Source organism: Salvelinus fontinalis, chromosome 18, assembly GCF_029448725.1.
Source record: "Salvelinus fontinalis isolate EN_2023a chromosome 18, ASM2944872v1, whole genome shotgun sequence".
NCBI lineage: Eukaryota > Metazoa > Chordata > Actinopteri > Salmoniformes > Salmonidae > Salvelinus > Salvelinus fontinalis.
In genome coordinates, this window is record NC_074682.1 from 57,793,480 (window position 1) to 57,813,784 (window position 20,305).

The window sequence follows — 20,305 nt, forward strand, 5'->3', positions numbered from 1 at the left end:
CTGGTTTTCATGAGGCTAAATGGTGGTCACACCAGATACTGACTGGTTTTCATGAGGCTAAATGGTGGTCACACCAGATACTGACTGGTTTTCATGAGGCTAAATGGTGGTCACACCAGATACTGACTGGTTTTCATGAGGCTAAATGGTGGTCACACCAGATACTGACTGGTTTTCATGAGGCTAAATGGTGGACACACCAGATACTGACTGGTTTTCATGAGGCTAAATGGTGGTCACACCAGATACTGACTGGTTTTCATGAGGCTAAATGGTGGTCACACCAGATACTGACTGGTTTTCATGAGGCTAAATGGTGGTCACACCAGATACTGACTGGTTTTCATGAGGCTAAATGGTGGACACACCAGATACTGACTGGTTTTCATGAGGCTAAATGGTGGACACACCAGATACTGACTGGTTTTCATGAGGCTGAATGGTGGTCACACCAGATACTGACTGGTTTTCATGAGGCTAAATGGTGGTCACACCAGATACTGACTGGTTTTCATGAGGCTAAATGGTGGTCACACCAGATACTGACTGGTTTTCATGAGGCTAAATGGTGGTCACACCAGATAGGACTGTGAATCAGAAAACCAGTCTACCTTTTTTTTTTTTTTTTTTTTTAAAGGTTTATTTTAGTTAAATCAGATCATTTAAAAAGGTATCTATTCCCAGTCATGTGAAATCCATAGATTAGATACATTTTAATGATCTGATTTCCTTATGTGAACTGTAACTCAGTAAATATTTGAAATTGTTGCATGTCGCTCTCATATGTTTTTGTTCAGTATAAAACAAAATGTGTTCCGTCATCCCATTGAACCAGTTCACACAAGGAGACGCCATGGGCCAATGGCCACTGCCGTTTGAGTTTGGCAGACTGTAAATAAAAACTCAAAAAATATCAACTCCCTTCTCCTTCCATGACTTTAACAGAATATCTACATTTTTACATGGATCAGTCTGAATATTAAAATACCAAACCCAAAAAAATATGTAGATCCTGTTTCTATCGGCAACTTAAGGGGTCAAGACGGCAGGTTGCGCTAGTGGTTAGAGCGTTGGGCCAGTAACCGAAAGGTTGCTAGATCGAATCCCTGAGCTGACAAGGTACAAATCTGTTGTTCTGCCCCTGAACAAGGTAGTTAACCCACTGTTCCCCGGTAGGTCGTCATTGTAAATAAGAATATGTTCTTAACTGACTTGCCTAGTTAAATAAAGGTTAAATAAAAACATTTTAAAAAACACACGTGCCGAAGGAGCGATGGTATCCAGGGGCTAATGAGTCTCTCTCCTCACTGGATAAATGAGGGAATGAGGGAATGAGCAATAGAAAACAGATAATTGAATTTGAATGAGGAGGGTGATTGAATTTAGTGTAATGATGATGAAGAATTGTGGGCGGTCTAATTACTTTATGATGAACGGCTGAAAATTGTACATAAAAATCTCCCCCTCGGACTGTACTCTGTAAAAGGGAGGTACTCACCGCTGGCCTGTTGCCTCGGACTGTACTCTGTAAAAGGGAGGTACTCACCGCTGGCCCGTTGCCTCGGACTGTACCCTGTAAAAGGGAGGTACTCACCACTGGCCTGTTGCCTCGGACTGTACCCTGTAAAAGGGAGGTACTCACCGCTGGCCTGTTGCCTCGGACTGTACTCTGTAAAAGGGAGGTACTCACCGCTGGCCCGTTGCCTCGGACTGTACTCTGTAAAAGGGAGGTACTCACCGCTGGCCTGTTGCCTCGGACTGTACCCTGTAAAAGGGAGGTACTCACCGCTGGCCTGTTGCCTCGGACTGTACCCTGTAAAAGGGGAGGTACTCACCGCTGGCCTGTTGCCTCGGACTGTACTCTGTAAAAGGGAGGTACTCACCGCTGGCCTGTTGCCTCGGACTGTACCCTGTAAAAGGGAGGTACTCACCGCTGGCCTGTTGCCTCGGACTGTACTCTGTAAAAGGGAGGTACTCACCGCTGGCCTGTTGTTCTACAACATGCCTCAACATGGCTGCTATCAACGCGCACGTGTTGTACAAGACAGTCAAGCAGGAGACATTTCATCATGAATTTGGCATGTGAGCTTCGGGAGAACCACATGAACGCCAAGAAATACGCTACAGCCGCAGAGGAGGCAGCCGAGGAGGCAGCCGAGGAGGCAGCAGAGGAGGCAGCCGAGGAGGCAACCGAGGAGGCAACCGAGGAGGCAGCAGTGCGTCCTGCTCTCCCTCTTCCCCACTCGGGAAAAACGAGACAACGTCAAGCGGGCAGGTGCACAGGAAACAGGGCCCAAGAAAACAGTGTGCAGTGCAACTGATTTGTTTGCGGGGCTTGCTCACACAAAGCCCTGAAGCTGTGTGCTGACTGTGGTGTAAACGCCTCACCATGACAGGGTTAGGGTAAGTGGTGTTATTGAGACAGAGGGTTAGAGTTTTGTTTGGACGCCAGGGTCAGGGGTTAGAGGTCAGAGGTCAGGAACTCACCACTCCAGGGAAGATCTTGCCCAGTCTGTCGACGGCAGCGAGGGCCTTGGCCTTGCCTCCTCCCAGACAGTCTTCAAACTCATACAGCGGCTGTCTCACTGGGTTGGAGTAAGAGATCTTAGCGTTGTCCACAAACGTGATGTGTCTCACTCCCCAGCCCTGCAGGACAACAACAACACATCAACAACAACATCTCACTCCCCAGCCCTGCAGAACAACAACAACAAGATAACATCTCACTCCCCAGCCCTGCAGAACAACAACAACAAGATAACATCTCACTCCCCAGCCCTGCAGAACAACAACAACAAGATAACATCTCACTCCCCAGCCCTGCAGAACAACAACAAGATAACATCTCACTCCCCAGCCCTGCAGAACACAACAACAAGATAACATCTCACTCCCCAGCCCTGCAGAACAACAAGATAACATCTCACTCCCCAGCCCTGCAGAACAACAAGATAACATCTCACTCCCCAGCCCTGCAGAACAACAACAACAAGATAACATCTCACTCCCCAGCCCTGCTGAACAACAACAACAAGATAACATCTCACTCCCCAGCCCTGCAGAACAACAACAACAAGATAACATCTCACTCCCCAGCCCTGCAGAACAACAAGATAACATCTCACTCCCCAGCCCTGCAGAACAACAAGATAACATCTCACTCCCCAGCCCTGCAGAACAACAACAAGACAACATCTCACTCCCCAGCCCTGCAGAACAACAAGATAACATCTCACTCCCCAGCCCTGCAGAACAACAACAACAAGATAACATCTCACTCCCCAGCCCTGCAGAACAACAACAACAAGATAACATCTCACTCCCCAGCCCTGCAGAACAACAACAACAAGATAACATCTCACTCCCCAGCCCTGCAGAACACAACAACAAGATAACATCTCACTCCCCAGCCCTGCAGAACACAACAAGATAACATCTCACTCCCCAGCCCTGCAGAACAACAACAACAAGATAACATCTCACTCCCCAGCCCTGCAGAACAACAAGATAACATCTCACTCCCCAGCCCTGCAGAACAACAAGATAACATCTCACTCCCCAGCCCTGCAGAACAACAACAAGATAACATCTCACTCCCCAGCCCTGCAGAACAACAACAAGACAACATCTCACTCCCCAGCCCTGCAGAACAACAACAACAAGATAACATCTCACTCCCCAGCCCTGCAGAACAACAACAACAAGATAACATCTCACTCCCCAGCCCTGCAGAACAACAACAACAAGATAACATCTCACTCCCCAGCCCTGCAGAACAACAACAACAAGATAACATCTCACTCCCCAGCCCTGCAGAACAACAACAAGATAACATCTCACTCCCCAGCCCTGCAGAACAACAACAAGATAACATCTCACTCCCCAGCCCTGCAGAACAACAACAAGACAACATCTCACTCCCCAGCCCTGCAGAACAACAACAACAAGATAACATCTCACTCCCCAGCCCTGCAGAACAACAACAACAAGATAACATCTCACTCCCCAGCCCTGCAGAACAACAACAACAAGATAACATCTCACTCCCCAGCCCTGCAGAACAACAACAACAAGATAACATCTCACTCCCCAGCCCTGCAGAACAACAACAATATAACATCTCACTCCCCAGCCCTGCAGAACAACAACAAGACAACATCTCACTCCCCAGCCCTGCAGAACAACAACAACAAGATAACATCTCACTCCCCAGCCCTGCAGAACAACAACAACAAGATAACATCTCACTCCCCAGCCCTGCAGAACACAACAACAAGATAACATCTCACTCCCCAGCCCTGCAGAACAACAACAACAAGATAACATCTCACTCCCCAGCCCTGCAGAACACAACAAGATAACATCTCACTCCCCAGCCCTGCAGAACAACAACAACAAGATAACATCTCACTCCCCAGCCCTGCAGAACAACAAGATAACATCTCACTCCCCAGCCCTGCAGAACACAACAAGATAACATCTCACTCCCCAGCCCTGCAGAACACAACAACAAGATAACATCTCACTCCCCAGCCCTGCAGAACAACAACAACAAGATAACATCTCACTCCCCAGCCCTGCAGAACAACAACAAGATAACATCTCACTCCCCAGCCCTGCAGAACAACAACAATATAACATCTCACTCCCCAGCCCTGCAGAACAACAACAAGACAACATCTCACTCCCCAGCCCTGCAGAACAACAACAACAAGATAACATCTCACTCCCCAGCCCTGCAGAACACAACAACAAGATAACATCTCACTCCCCAGCCCTGCAGAACAACAACAACAAGATAACATCTCACTCCCCAGCCCTGCAGAACAACAACAACAAGATAACATCTCACTCCCCAGCCCTGCAGAACAACAAGATAACATCTCACTCCCCAGCCCTGCAGAACAACAACAAGATAACATCTCACTCCCCAGCCCTGCAGAACAACAACAAGATAACATCTCACTCCCCAGCCCTGCAGAACAACAACAACAAGATAACATCTCACTCCCCAGCCCTGCAGAACAACAACAAGATAACATCTCACTCCCCAGCCCTGCAGAACAACAACAACAAGATAACATCTCACTCCCCAGCCCTGCAGAACAACAACAACAAGATAACATCTCACTCCCCAGCCCTGCAGAACACAACAACAAGATAACATCTCACTCCCCAGCCCTGCAGAACAACAACAACAAGATAACATCTCACTCCCCAGCCCTGCAGAACAACAACAAGATAACATCTCACTCCCCAGCCCTGCAGAACAACAACAAGATAACATCTCACTCCCCAGCCCTGCAGAACAACAACAACAAGATAACATCTCACTCCCCAGCCCTGCAGAACAACAACAAGACAACATCTCACTCCCCAGCCCTGCAGAACACAACAACAAGATAACATCTCACTCCCCAGCCCTGCAGAACAACAACAACAAGATAACATCTCACTCCCCAGCCCTGCAGAACAACAACAACAAGATAACATCTCACTCCCCAGCCCTGCAGAACACAACAAGATAACATCTCACTCCCCAGCCCTGCAGAACAACAACAACAAGATAACATCTCACTCCCCAGCCCTGCAGAACACAACAAGATAACATCTCACTCCCCAGCCCTGCAGAACAACAACAACAAGATAACATCTCACTCCCCAGCCCTGCAGAACACAACAACAAGATAACATCTCACTCCCCAGCCCTGCAGAACACAACAACAAGATAACATCTCACTCCCCAGCCCTGCAGAACACAACAACAAGATAACATCTCACTCCCCAGCCCTGCAGAACACAACAACAAGATAACATCTCACTCCCCAGCCCTGCAGAACAACAACAAGATAACATCTCTCTCTACATGTTATATATAGTCTCTCTCTACATGTTATATATAGTCTCTCTCTACATGTTATATATAGTCTCTCTCTACATGTTATATATAGTCTCTCTCTACATGTTATATATAGTCTCTCTCTACATGTTATATATAGTCTCTCTCTACATGTTATATATAGTCTCTCTCTACATGTTATATATAGTCTCTCTCTACATGTTATATATAGTCTCTCTCTACATGTTATATATAGTCTCTCTCTACATGTTATATATAGTCTCTCTCTACATGTTATATATAGTCTCTCTCTACATGTTATATATAGTCTCTCTCTACATGTTATATATAGTCTCTCTCTACATGTTATATATAGTCTCTCTCTACATGTTATATATAGTCTCTCTCTACATGTTATATATAGTCTCTCTCTACATGTTATATATAGTCTCTCTCTACATGTTATATATAGTCTCTCTCTACATGTTATATATAGTCTCTCTCTACATGTTATATATAGTCTCTCTCTACATGTTATATATAGTCTCTCTCTACATGTTATATATAGTCTCTCTCTACATGTTATATATAGTCTCTCTCTACATGTTATATATAGTCTCTCTCTACATGTTATATATAGTCTCTCTCTACATGTTATATATAGTCTCTCTCTACATGTTATATATAGTCTCTCTCTACATGTTATATATAGTCTCTCTCTACATGTTATATATAGTCTCTCTCTACATGTACAGTAAGTGTCACTAGAGGACACCAGGAGCTCAGCATTAGAGTCACTTCAAGCATGTTGAAGTGTATTGACATGTTGTATTTGACCTGTTCAGAAGGTTATACAGGATATATTCTTGCTAGTCTATGTTTCCATTATGTAATCTAAACATCGCAGGATCTCACCATTAGAGTCCTGGCTACGTTGCAGCCCGGGGTACCAAGCCCCCAGCAGCAGACACTTAGTAGAAACCCCCTGTTCTCTATTTCATCATCTAATTGAATCATCTCAACATTGCAGGTCCTCACCATTAGAGTCCTGGCTACGTTGCAGCCCAGTGTACCAGCCCCCAGCAGCAGACACTTAGTAGAAGTCACTTTGTCCAGATCCAGAGAAGGCACCAGCCTCCAACGCATCAACTTCAGGTTGAGATCCACTGATGACTCTGCCAGTCTGGTGTGTTAGATAAAGTACGTTAGATAGACACATATAGAGATAGTCTCATGATGTACCCTTGACTGGTTTGGTTTATTGTACCTCTTTGGGTCCATACATTCACTGAGGTTGACCATCCGGGGTCCCATGGCCCCTTTAGGGTTCTTCTCCCATCCTACATTCTTTGGACACGCTGAGGGAACAGAAAGCAAAGACCGTTGATAATGACATACTATTAATTAGAGTATACTATTGATTAGGAGACTGTTGATAAATGACAGTCTTGGCCAAAAGTTGAGAATGACACAAATATTAATTTTCACAAAGTCTGCTGCCTCAGTTTGTATGATGGCAATTTGCACATACTCCAGAATGTTATGAAGAGTGATCAGATGAATTGCAATGAATTGCAAAGTCCCTCTTTGCCATGAAAATGAACTGAATCCCCCCCAAAAAAACATTTCCACTGCATTTCAGCCATGTCACAAAATGACCAGCTGACATCATGTCAGTTATTCTCTCGTTAATACAGATGTGAGTGTTGACAAGGACAAGGCTGGAGATCACTCTGTCATGCTGATTGAGTTCAAATAACAGACTGGAAGCTTCAAAAGGAGGCTGGTGCTTGGAATCACTGTTCTTCCTCTGTCAACCATGGTTACCTGCATGGAAACACGTGCCGTCATAATTGCTTTGCACAAAAAAGGCTTCACAGGCAAGGCTATTGCTGCCAGTAAGATTGCACCTAAATCAACCATTTATCGCATCATCAACAACGTCAAGGAGATCATTTCAATTGTTGTGAAGAAGGCTTCAGGGCGCCCAAGAAAGTCCAGCAAGCGTCAGGACCGTCTCCTAAAGTTGATTCAGCTGCGGGATCGGAGCACCACCAGTACAGAGCTTGCTCAGGAATGGCAGCAGGCAGGTGTGAGTGAATCTGCACGCACAGTGAGGCGAAGACTTTTGGAGGATGGCCTGGTGTCAAGAAGGGCAGCAAAGAAGCCACTTCTCTCCAGGAAAAACATCAGGGACAGACTGATATTCTGCAAAAGGTACAGGGATTGGACTGCTGAGGACTGTGGTAAAGTCATTTTCTCTGATGAATCCCCTTTCCGATTGTTTGGGGCATCCGGAAAAAGCTTGTCCGGAGAAGACAAGGTGAGCGCTACCATCAGTCCTGTGTCATGCCAACAGTAAAGCATCCTGAGACCATTCATGTGTGGGGTTGCTTGTCAGCCAAGGGAGTGGACTCACTCACAATTTTGCCTAAGAACACAGATATGAATAAAGAATGGTACCAACACATCCTCCGAGAGCAACTTCTCCCAACCATCCAGGAACAGTTTGGTCACGAACAATGCCTTTTCCAGCATGATGGAGGACCTTGCCATAAGGAAAATTAAGTGGGGAACAAAACATCGATATTTTGCGACCACGGCCAGGAAACTCCCCAGACCTTAATCCCATTGAGAACTTGTGGTCAATCCTTAAGAGGCGGGTGGACTAACAAAACCCCACAAATTCTGACAAACTCCAAGCATTTATTTTTGCAAGAATGGGCTGCCATCAGTCAGGATGTGGCCCAGAAGTTAATTGGCAGCATGCCAGGGCAGATTGCAGAGGTCTTGAAAAAGAAGGGTCAACACTGCAAATATTAACTCTTTGCATCAACTTCATGTAATTGTCAATAAAAGCCTTTGACACTTATGAAATGCCTGTAATTATACATCAGTATTCCATAGTAACATCTGACAAAAATATTTAGACACTGAAGCAGCAAACTTTGTGAAAATTAATATTTGTGTCATTCAAAACTTTTGGCCACGACTGTACAATTTTCTGTAATGTCCTTCTGTCGAGCAGTGAATTTCAAACACAGATTCAACCACAAAGACCAGGGAGGTTTTCCAATGTCTCGCAAAGAAGGGCGCCTATTGGTTGATTAGTCCCCAAAGAAAGCAGATATCGAATATTCCTTTGGGTGAAGTAATTAAATACACTTTGGCTGGTGTATCAATACACCCAGTCACTACAAAGATATAAGTGTCCTCCCTAACTCAGTTGCCGGAGAGGAAGGAAACCGCTCAGGGGTTTAAAACATGAGGCCAATGGTGACTTTAAAAACAGAGTTGAATGGCTGTGATAGGATAAAACTGAGGATGGATCAACAACAGGAATGGAAAAGGCATTGTTCGTCACCAAACTGTAAGACTATATAAAGATGGGAATAGGGCACTGTTTGGGATCTTGAGCCGATCAAACCCCACCAAGGGAGAGGTGGTGGTCTCTGCATTAACATTTAAATCCCTCTCCCCCCGTCACCCTCTCCCCATCCCCCGCTCTCGTCTCCCTCCGTCTCCCCATCCCTCGCTCTCGCCTCCCTCTCCTCATCCCTCGCCTCCCTCTCCTCATCCCTCGCCTCCCTCTCCTCATCCCTCGCCTCCCTCTCCTCATCCCTCGCCTCCCTCTCCTCATCCCTCGCCTCCCTCTCCTTCTGTCTCCCCATCCCTCGCTCTCGTCTCCCTTTCCCCAGTCTCATCTCGGTCTCCCCATCTCTCTCCCCATCCCCTCGCTCCCATCTCCCCATCCCTCGCTCCCATCTCCCCATCCCTCGCTCCCATCCCTCGCTCCCATCCCTCGCTCCCATCCCTCGCTCCCATCTCCCCATCCCTCGCTCCTGTCCGCCAGATAAAAAGGCCAGGCTTTGTGTGTTTTCTCAGCCCCGTGGCTCCGCAGAGCGGGAAACGGTGGGATGTGTGTGTTTACCTGCATTGACAGACTGCTCAGGGATCGGTAGTTTGACCTGGAACACGATGCTGTGCTGAACGTTCCTGCTACCCTGAAGAGTCCTGTCTCTGAAACACATCACCTCCACCACATCTAGCTGGGAGCCCCTGGTACACACACACACACACACACCACACACAGAGAGAGAGAGAAATGCTAACACGTAGATATCTCCGTATCATAGTGTTTACATTAGCTTGCCACGCTGTACAGGTCAAAACGCTGTGTAGGAACATACCTCATGACTTCACACACACAGCCAAGCTTTATCTAGCTAATATTAACAATAATAGTTATTTACTGACAGCTTAGTCATGCACAGGAAAGGAAGAGAGAGGTGTACTGGAATATAAAGGCGGATTGGTGCTCATCCCTTCCTGGTACAAGATCACTCACACTGTGCTTCTCAGTTTCACTTTATGTAAGCTAGTGTGGGGATTTACCATCTGCTGGTTATGAGAAACAGCAGATTTCCAATTTCAAGACTTCATCTAATATTAGCCACATATAACTTACTATAATAACTTGTTAGTATGTTATAACTACTGGAATATACAGGGGAGAGATGTGTTCTATAATAACCTGTTAGTATGTTATAACTACTGGAATATACTGGGGAGGGATGTGTTCTATAATAACCTGTTAGTATGTTATAACTACTGGAATATACAGGGGAGGGATGTGTTCTATAATAACCTGTTAGTTATAACTACTGGAATATACTGGGGAGGGATGTGATCTATAATAACCTGTTAGTCAGTTATAACTACTGGAATATACAGGGGAGGGATGTGTTCTATAATAACCTGTTAGTTATAACTACTGGAATATATAGGGGAGGGATGTGTTCTATAATAACCTGTTAGTTATAACTACTGGAATATACAGGGGAGGGATGTGTTCTATAATAACCTGTTAGTTATAACTACTGGAATATACAGGGGAGGGATGTGTTCTATAATAACCTGTTAGTTATAACTACTGGAATATACAGGGGAGGGATGTGTTCTATAATAACCTGTTAGTTATAACTACTGGAATATACTGGGGAGGGATGTGTTCTATAATAACCTGTTAGTTATAACTACTGGAATATACAGGGGAGGCATGTGTTCTATAATAACCTGTTAGTTATAACTACTGGAATATACAGGGGAGGGATGTGTTCTATAATAACCTGTTAGTTATAACTACTGGAATATACAGGGGGGGATGTGATCTATAATAACCTGTTAGTATGTTATAACTACTGGAATATACAGGGGAGGGATGTGTTCTATAATAACCTGTTAGTTATAACTACTGGAATATACTGGGGAGGGATGTGATCTATAATAACCTGTTAGTCAGTTATAACTACTGGAATATACAGGGGAGGGATGTGTTCTATAATAACCTGTTAGTTATAACTACTGGAATATACAGGGGAGGGATGTGTTCTATAATAACCTGTTAGTTATAACTACTGGAATATACAGGGGAGGGATGTGTTCTATAATAACCTGTTAGTTATAACTACTGGAATATACAGGGGAGGGATGTGTTCTATAATAACCTGTTAGTTATAACTACTGGAATATACAGGGGAGGGATGTGTTCTATAATAACCTGTTAGTTATAACTACTGGAATATACTGGGGAGGGATGTGTTCTATAATAACCTGTTAGTTATAACTACTGGAATATACAGGGGAGGCATGTGTTCTATAATAACCTGTTAGTTATAACTACTGGAATATACAGGGGAGGGATGTGTTCTATAATAACCTGTTAGTTATAACTACTGGAATATACAGGGGGGGATGTGATCTATAATAACCTGTTAGTCAGTTATAACTACTGGAATATACAGGGGAGGGATGTGTTCTATAATAACCTGTTAGCTATAACTACTGGAATATACTGGGGAGGGATGTGTTCTATAATAACCTGTTAGTTATAACTACTGGAATATACAGGGGAGGGATGTGTTCTATAATAACCTGTTAGTATGTTATAACTACTGGAATATACAGGGGAGGGATGCTTTCTATAATAACCTGTTAGTTATAACTACTGGAATATACAGGGGAGGGATGCTTTCTATAATAACCTGTTAGTTATAACTACTGGAATATACAGGGGAGGGATGCTTTCTATAATAACCTGTTAGTTATAACTAGTGGAATATACAGGGGAGGGATGTGTTCTATAATAACCTGTTAGCTATAACTACTGGAATATACAGGGGAGGGATGTGTTCTATAATAACCTGTTAGTCGGTTATAACTACTGGAATATACAGGGGAGGGGTGTGTTCTATAATAACCTGTTAGTTATAACTACTGGAATATACAGCGGAGGGATGTGTTCTATAATAACCTGTTAGTATGTTATAACTACTGGAATATACAGGGGAGGGATGTGATCTATAATAACCTGTTAGTATGTTATAACTACTGGAATATACAGGGGAGGGATGTGATCTATAATAACCTGTTAGTTATAACTACTGGAATATACAGGGGAGGGATGCTTTCTATAATAACCTGTTAGTTATATCTACTGGAATATACAGTGGAGAGATGTGTACTCATCCCCTCCCAGTAGTGTGGGATGTGATTGATGATGTTATGTTTGGGATTTTCGTTATTTACCATTTGCTGGCTAGGAGAAACAGCAGATTCCTCAGAGGCCATCCTGGATGCTGGGGCAAAGTGCAGGGGTCATACACACCCACGGTTACCTGCAATATTAACAAAGCATATTTGACCTAACCTTTAAACCAAGAAGTCTCATTGAGGCCAAAATACCACTTTTCTAAGGGAGACTTCACACAAGAGGATTGTGGATTGTGCCAAGAAACATCAGTGACTTCATAGAGACCTTACCTGAATGAACCAGGAAGTAAAGTGCAAAGGCAGGACATGTAAAAACTCCCACACGCACAGTGTAATGTTTATTGTGCCATTAAATCTAACCGCCAATATAGGACATCCTTATCCGCATATTGATATTCCAGTTTTACTCCACAGTGAGCAAAGAGGAGTATGTACAGGTAAATGCATCAGTAAATGAGGGTTCTGGTACCTCTTATGGTGTTGGGGTGTATTTTCCAGGCATGGATTAGGTCTACTCAAACCCTTAGAGGCATGGTAAACTAGCCTGGCCACCCACTCAACCCCTTAGAGGGCAAGGTACACTAGCCTGGCTACCTACTCAACCCCTTAGAGGGCAAGGTAAACTAGCCTGGCTATAAACTCAACCCCTTAAAGGGCATGGTAAACTAGCCTGGCTACGCACTCAACCCCTTAAAGGGCATGTAAACTAGCCTGGCTATACACTCAACCCCTTAAAGGGCAAGGTAAACTAGCCTGGGTACCTACTCAACCCCTTAGAGGGCAAGGTAAACTAGCCTGGCTACCTACTCAACCCCTTAGAGGGAATGTTAAACTTGCCTGGCTACCCACTCAACCCCTTAGAGGGAATGGTAAACTAGCCTGGCTACCCACTCAACCCCTTAGAGGGAATGGTAAACTAGCCTGGGTACCTACTCAACACGTTAGAAGGCAAGGTAAACTAGCCTGGCTATACACTCAACCCCTTAGAGGGCATGGTAAACTAGCCTGGCTATACACTCAACCCCTTAGAGGGCAAGGTAAACTAGCCTGGCTATACACTCAACCCCTTAGAGGGCAAGGTAAACTAGCCTGGCTACCCACTCAACCCCTTAGAAGGCAAGGTAAACTAGCCTGGTTACACACTCAACCCCTTAGAGGGCAAGGTAAACTAGCCTGGCTATACACTAAACCCCTTAGAGGGCAAGGTAAACTAGCCTGGCTACACACTCAACCCCTTAGAGGGCAAGGTAAACTAGCCTGGCTACCCATTAGGTCTACTCAACCCCTTAGAGGGAATGTTAAACTAGCCTGGCTACCCACTCAACCCCTTAGAGGGAATGTTAAACTAGCCTGGCTACCCACTCAACCCCTTAGAGGGCAAGGTAAACTAGCCTGGCTACCCACTCAACACCTTAAAGGGCATGGTAAACTAGCCTGGGTACCTACTCAACCCCTTAGAAGGCATGGTAAACTACCATTAGGTCTACTCATTTCTCTAATAATTAATTTTACCGACAAAAAAAGATGTCAATCGAACAAACATTTATAAAATGACACTGAAACTTCCTGTTTCCATCACAGCTGTGGTGATTGTGTATACTTCACTGCATAGAAACTGTGGATGGAAATGTGATTAATAATGATTGCCATATCCCACATAGAAATAGAGAAACAAGAACAGTCCTCCCATTACAGACCCAACAATATGAGCCATTCTGATCAGCATAACTCTTTGTCCCCAACGCCACTACTGACCTTGTTGAGATCAGTGTTGAAGCTGTCCCAGTCTCGTAGCTGGGCCACCTGGACAGCATCCTCTGTGTACTTGATCAGGAAGTAAGGAACAGCTGAGGTCCCTGTTTCACTGCACAGACTGTCATAGGCTGCCTGTAAGGCTGAGGTCTGGTGGGAAGAGACAGGGTATAGATCAACACAGTCCTCAACCTAACCTTCAGTTCACCCCAATGCTGTCTGTATAGGAGACATCCAGCCCTCAACCTAGGGCTGTGGCTGTCACGAAACTTCATCAGCCGGTGATTGTCAAGCAAATAACTGTCAGGGGAAGACAGACACATCGGGGAGGTAGCTGCGCACGTCCTTATCCAATTCCAAGGTGCATATTGAAGATATTGGAAGAACTGTCCACATTTACTTTTCATCAGCCAACCAGATGAGTAGGCCTAACGAACAGCAAAAACACTAGCCTGTCAATCTACTATCCCCCATAGTACAACAGTTGACCTATTCTATTCTGAGCGATAAATAAATATTCCAAACATAGTCTGGGACAGTTGTGGGATGCGATAGATCCCAAAATAATAAAACCACTAGCATAAAAAAAAAATTTTTTAAGCATTGTGGTTGACACAACAGATCAGAACGTTTAGCTTAAAATGTTAATAAACTATTAGGTTATTTCTTCACATTATAAGCCCTGCTTAAATTAGGAAAGTTTAGAAATAAATATGTTAGGCCTAGCCTATAGAAAGTTGATGGGATCCTCCTCTTTTTAACAGAGGCCATCACTCTGTTTTCTCCCTCAAATGCATAGCCTATAGAAATGTTGCTCAACATGAGCTCATGGGCTCTCATGAAGTGTTTGATTGGATGTTCCATTACATTTACATTGATGTCAGAGTGATTAGAGGGACAATAGAGTGCTGAGTACCAGGCAGTTAGCAAGTTTTGGTAGGCTACTAATGACCATCAGCAGCATCAGAGCTTGGAGAAGCCTAATTATCGTGACTAAATGGTCACGTGGAATTTGACTGCTATCATGACTCGTGACCGCCGGTGTGGCGGTAATACGGTCACCGCAACATCCATACCTCAACCTAACCTACATTTCACCCAGACTGTCTGTATAGTCTTTCCTAGGATTGCAAGATTCCTGTAACTTTTCCCCCAAAAATGTCCATAAATTCTGTTTTCCTTCCTATCATTTATTAGGGAAAACCTGGTAAGTCCGGGGAAGTAAAATAACATGAGTTGACGCACACCCCAGAATAATAGTTTGTGTGGAGGTGCTGACTAACGGCGAATAAACTATAAACTATCAAAATAAAGAAAGTAGCACACTCCATGTATAATCTCCCAACAATTTAATGGGTATTTACCAACTTTTCGGCATCAGTGATGTGAAGGCACAGTGATGCCGAATCGTTGGTAAATACCCATTAAATTGCTGGGAGTTACATGGAGTGTGACTTTCTTTATTTTGATAGTTTATAGTTCGGGGAAGTAACTAGAATTTTACAACCCTAGTCCCAGTCCTTCCCCACATATGTGACAGTCATGTTGGTAACCTGGTTCACCCCAGAATGACTCTGTATTCCCCTACTATCTGTGTTCTATGTTTGACTTTTACAGTCGTAAAGTTGACTCCCCAGAACATTCCAGATTATTGTGGGTCAAGAGGCAGGTGATAAGCAGAGATCCTGTTCACACACACCCACGCAAACACACATACTCTAGTGATGCTCTGGTTGACTCACACACACACACCCACAACACAACACTCAGTAACCTACTTTAGAGGATGTACATTGGACCACACTAATCTATGTATAAACTGTGAGTACCTGTTTAGAAGAGAAGACTTGTTCTAATGTAGCCGGCTCCTTGAGGATCTTAATTCCCTCAGAGAAACAGAGAGCTGGGAAACAGAACCAGTAGTAGAAGTGGTACTTCTTCAGGTCCTGGCAGAGAGAGAGAGACAGACCAAGAGAGACAGAAAGAGAGAGAGACAGAGAGACAGAGACAGAAAGAAAGAGACAGACCAAGAGAGACAAAGACAGAAAGAGAGAGAGACAGAAAGAGAGAGAGACAGAGAGAGAGAGAGACAGAGAGAGACAGAGACAGAGAGAGACAGAGACAGAAAGAGACAGACCAAGAGACAAAGACAGAAAGAGAGAGACCGAAAGAGAGAGACAGAGACAGAAAGAAAGAGACAGACCAAGAGAGACAAAGACAGAAAGAGAGAGAGACAGAAAGAGAGAGAGACAGAAAGAGAGAGACAGAAAGAGAGAGACAGAGACAGAAAGAGAGAGACAGAGACAGAAAGAGACAGAAAGAGAGAGACAGAAAGAACACTTAAATGCAGTGAACAGAACCCATCGTAAAAGTAATATATATTATATACTATATTATAAACTTATACAAAACCATGTTTTACGCACTGCATAAGTCAGCAAAAGGAATTTGCAGAGGAGGGATGGGTCCTTGAGAGCATCACCGGACTGTATGGAATCCCAAATCTGGCAAAGACAAGAAAGGGAACTGAAACACGAGATATTTCCTGACTACATAAGAAGCTAACATATTAAACACAATTACAAGATGGCCTCATGTAGTAAGAATATATGTCAATGGCCTATGCTCCTTGAGGAGCGATGTTTATTTATAGATAAGTGGGTCTTTCCATAGACAGCTGTAGTGTATTTCTACATATGTAATATATGTTTACATGTCTATCAATGGGCCTTACCTCCGTGGCCTGTTTTTCCAGCAGTGCTTTTTTGTCTGAGGTCTTGAAGGCCTCCAGTGTGTTGGTGTTGTACAGGGTCCCTGTGACGGGACAGCAGCGGGCTGGGCTGGGGCCATCCCTACACAATGGATCAGGAGCAACATGATGAACACATGTCTATTTCACTTTGTGTATCTCACATTCCATATCCCATTTGTTAGCCCTCACTAGAGAGATAGAAGACATACTGTACCAGTCAAAGTCAAGGCTACCCTGGGACGGCAGGGTAGCCTAGTGGTTAGAGCATTGGACTAGTAATCGAAAGGTTGCAAGTTCAAATCCCCGAGCTGACAAGGTACAAATCTGTCGTTCTGCCCCTGAACAAGGCCGTCATTGAAAATAAGAATTTGTTCTTAACAGACTTGTCTTTTTAAATAAAGGTAAAATAAAAAGTGAGCGATGTCTATAATCTTAGGGGGAAATAGTTGCCATGTAGACCCGAAAAGGGTTCTTCGGTTGTCCCCAATAGGAGAACCCTTTGAAGAACCCCTTTTGGTACCAGGTAGAACCCTTTCAACAGAGGGTTCTATCTGGAACAAAAAAGGGTTCTCCTATTGGGACAGCCAAAGAACCCTTTTTTCCTATGTGTGTAGCTCTAATACTTACGCCTCAAATGCACTAAACTCCAAAGTCAGGCGAGTAGGGAGGCCGACCGGATCGCCTAGTTCAAAGACAAATCACAGGTATCAAAAACGATACTTTTTGCAAACCCACACAATTGTGTCTCACAAGTAGTCTCCATTTCACTTGTGACAGCTATCAACAATGAACATGGCTGAACCAAGGCAAGACAGTCACACAAAGCCAGGTTTGTTAGGCCACTAAAATGTAAGTGTATAGGTAGGTAGCCTATAGGTATAAAGTCACCATTGTAGTAGTATGTACCCTTGGATATTATTTTGCAATTCTTTTTTTACTAGTATGAAAATATATAATATTACATAATACTGTGTATATCTCTCTCCATTTTACACGTGACAGCTGTCAACATTGAAGAACCGAGTCCAGAGAGAGACAGTCACCCAATTGTCCAGGAATGTTCCTCATTGTTTCATTCCTCACCATTGTAGTAGTAGCCTTTGATATTCTTGGGACTGTCATCCAGTCGGTAGTCGTTGAGTTTCTTCTGAGTGAGCTGGTGCCAGAAGCCTGCCTCTAAGGCACTGGAGAAGGGAGCAAACTGCAGCTTCTGATCTGCACTGTCTTTGTCTACGGGCACAGAAGCCATCTCTATCACCGCTCCTGTTCCTTGATGCTCAGATACAATCTATATGAAGACATGAGAGAGGGGGTGGGGGGGAATAAGAGATGAGATGAGGGGAATAAGAGATGAGAGGGGGGGGATAAGAGATGAGATGAGGGGGTGGGGGGGGAATGAGAGATGAGAGGTGAGAGATGATTGGAGAAGAGGAGAAATTAAAATAAGAGGAAAAGGGAGAGAAGAGAGAAGAAAGCAGAGAGAAGTAAAGTTGTTCATGACAGGAAGCAATTTAAGGAACTGATATAGCTACTTTACATTATTTTTAGCACGTTGATTAACATGTCGATTAACAACTGGACTCCATTAAGGGTCATCTCCTACAAAAGTTTTCCAACTATTATTTACTGGAGATGTTGGAGTGTATAACTAGTGTTAATAATGTAATAACATTATATGTTAACATGTTAATAATGTATTGTTGTGTGACTCTGGGTGTGCTGGTAGAGTGAGAAAAGGAACTTTTCAATAGTGTTGTTAGGGAGTTGTCCCTAGCTAGTTAACTGTCGTGTGGCAACACTATTCAATTCACTTATACGTCTATTCTACACACACACACACACACACACACACACACACACACACACACACACACACACACACACACACACACGAGATCTGGCAGCTTGTATACTCAGCTGCCTGGGAGATATGAATTATCTGATTGTATTACATCTTCTGTTTCAATAACATGATTACAGCAGCCAGCTGTGGTTTCCTGCATGGCTAGTCTACATGACAACAGCTAGCTAGCTACCGACAGCACTAGAGTAGTCATGCTGTTCCACGGTGGAGTCGATTACAAGGCTCCTGTCATGCACATAAACACCAAACACGACAAGTTTAACTGAGCCAAAGGATATGTCACTTAGCTACATACAGCTGTTGAACACAGGGAGAAGTGCGTTTACATGTTATTTGTTTGACCCGTGAAACACTTACCCAAATACACCTCGCTTCCTTATTCAGATCATGTGATCTGTCGTTGCCGCAATGCACTGTGGGTATGTGCACAATGTTGTTGCTAGTTAGCCGTTTGCTAACAGTTGCTACATTTGTCTCTTTCTGTTGATTGGTATGTAGCTAAGTAAATTAGGACTCAATCTTTTACTGGCTACAACTTGTCAGTTTGGGTTGCTTTGTGGGGGGACAAAATCGCCGATGCCAACTTGGTAAATCTAACGTTAGCGAACTTAGCTAGCTGTCTGTGCTAAATAGCTAGCTAACTGTAAAATAAATTCCAGTTGTAAGTTATGGCGCAAGTACCATAGAGTAAAAAACGAAAAACCAAAACATGAACATGAAACCGCAAACAATGAGACAAGAAAAAACGGACAGAAACTTGTACGCTCCACTCCTCATCTCGACGTTACTAATTTTCTGCCCGGATGAGCCAATAAAACTATAAATGTTTTTTTTTGTTGATAGTTAGCAATGATGCCAAGCTAACAACCCAGCTAATTAACTAATTAATGAACAAAAAAATCCCCAGGAAGTAAGTTGACGGATAGTCCTTCAAACCAGGCCAAAAAGAGGGGACATAGTCGCATGTGTCTTCTGTAGAAAAGCATGCTCTAGAAGTCATGTCAAATGAGGATTTTCGTGTTGAGCCACATTCCATGCACTCAACTTCATTGGTTATTTAGTTGGTTGAGTTAAACCAACCAGCTAGGCTGGTACTACACAGGCAGTTCTTCCATGCAGCACCAACCTACTTTAGCTTCTAATCATTTCCCAATTATCCTAATCAATAAAGTATTCACATCACTGTAACATGTAAAGATAAACTAGCTATATTCCATTGGGTCCATAGACAAAGTAGATGCATGTGTATTTCTGTGTCCAATTTCATGCCACCACTTATGTGCATAGAAGTTAGATGGACAAGAGCCAATGGACATCAGTAGGAGCCCCTGACCTGTCTCTAGCTGAATGTCCCTAACCGTTGTTTACAGCTCTGAACAGTGGATAGGTATAAACAGTGTAGTAGTGGAGCTTCCACCAAATAGCCAACACTTTACAGATCAGCTCACCGTGAAGGGTTAGGGAGTGAATTGGAACAGTTTGTGAGTCATGTGTTTTGGTTCCACTGGGGAGAGGAATAGCTGATTCCAATACACTAGAAAATCGT

At 43.9% G+C, this 20,305-nt stretch overlaps 1 protein-coding gene across 2 annotated transcripts in view; it reads right to left on the reverse strand.

The window, feature by feature from the left end:
* Positions 1-19,803, reverse strand: part of atg7 (ATG7 autophagy related 7 homolog (S. cerevisiae)) — a 98,760-nt gene extending 78,957 nt beyond the window's left edge. The window contains exons 1-12 of one of the 2 annotated variants that reach the window (XM_055869910.1): positions 19,117-19,803; positions 17,979-18,183; positions 17,523-17,577; positions 16,878-16,995; positions 16,570-16,647; positions 15,973-16,089; positions 14,147-14,293; positions 12,428-12,516; positions 9,771-9,898; positions 7,107-7,197; positions 6,878-7,022; positions 2,488-2,646 (exon numbers count right to left, since the gene is read on the reverse strand). In XM_055869910.1, the coding sequence (XP_055725885.1) occupies positions 2,488-2,646; positions 6,878-7,022; positions 7,107-7,197; positions 9,771-9,898; positions 12,428-12,516; positions 14,147-14,293; positions 15,973-16,089; positions 16,570-16,647; positions 16,878-16,995; positions 17,523-17,577; positions 17,979-18,144 (1,293 nt within the window). In that variant the 5' untranslated portion in view covers positions 18,145-18,183; positions 19,117-19,803. The other variant, XM_055869911.1, reaches the window with a different exon arrangement.
* Positions 19,804-20,305: the final 502 nt, after the last annotated feature.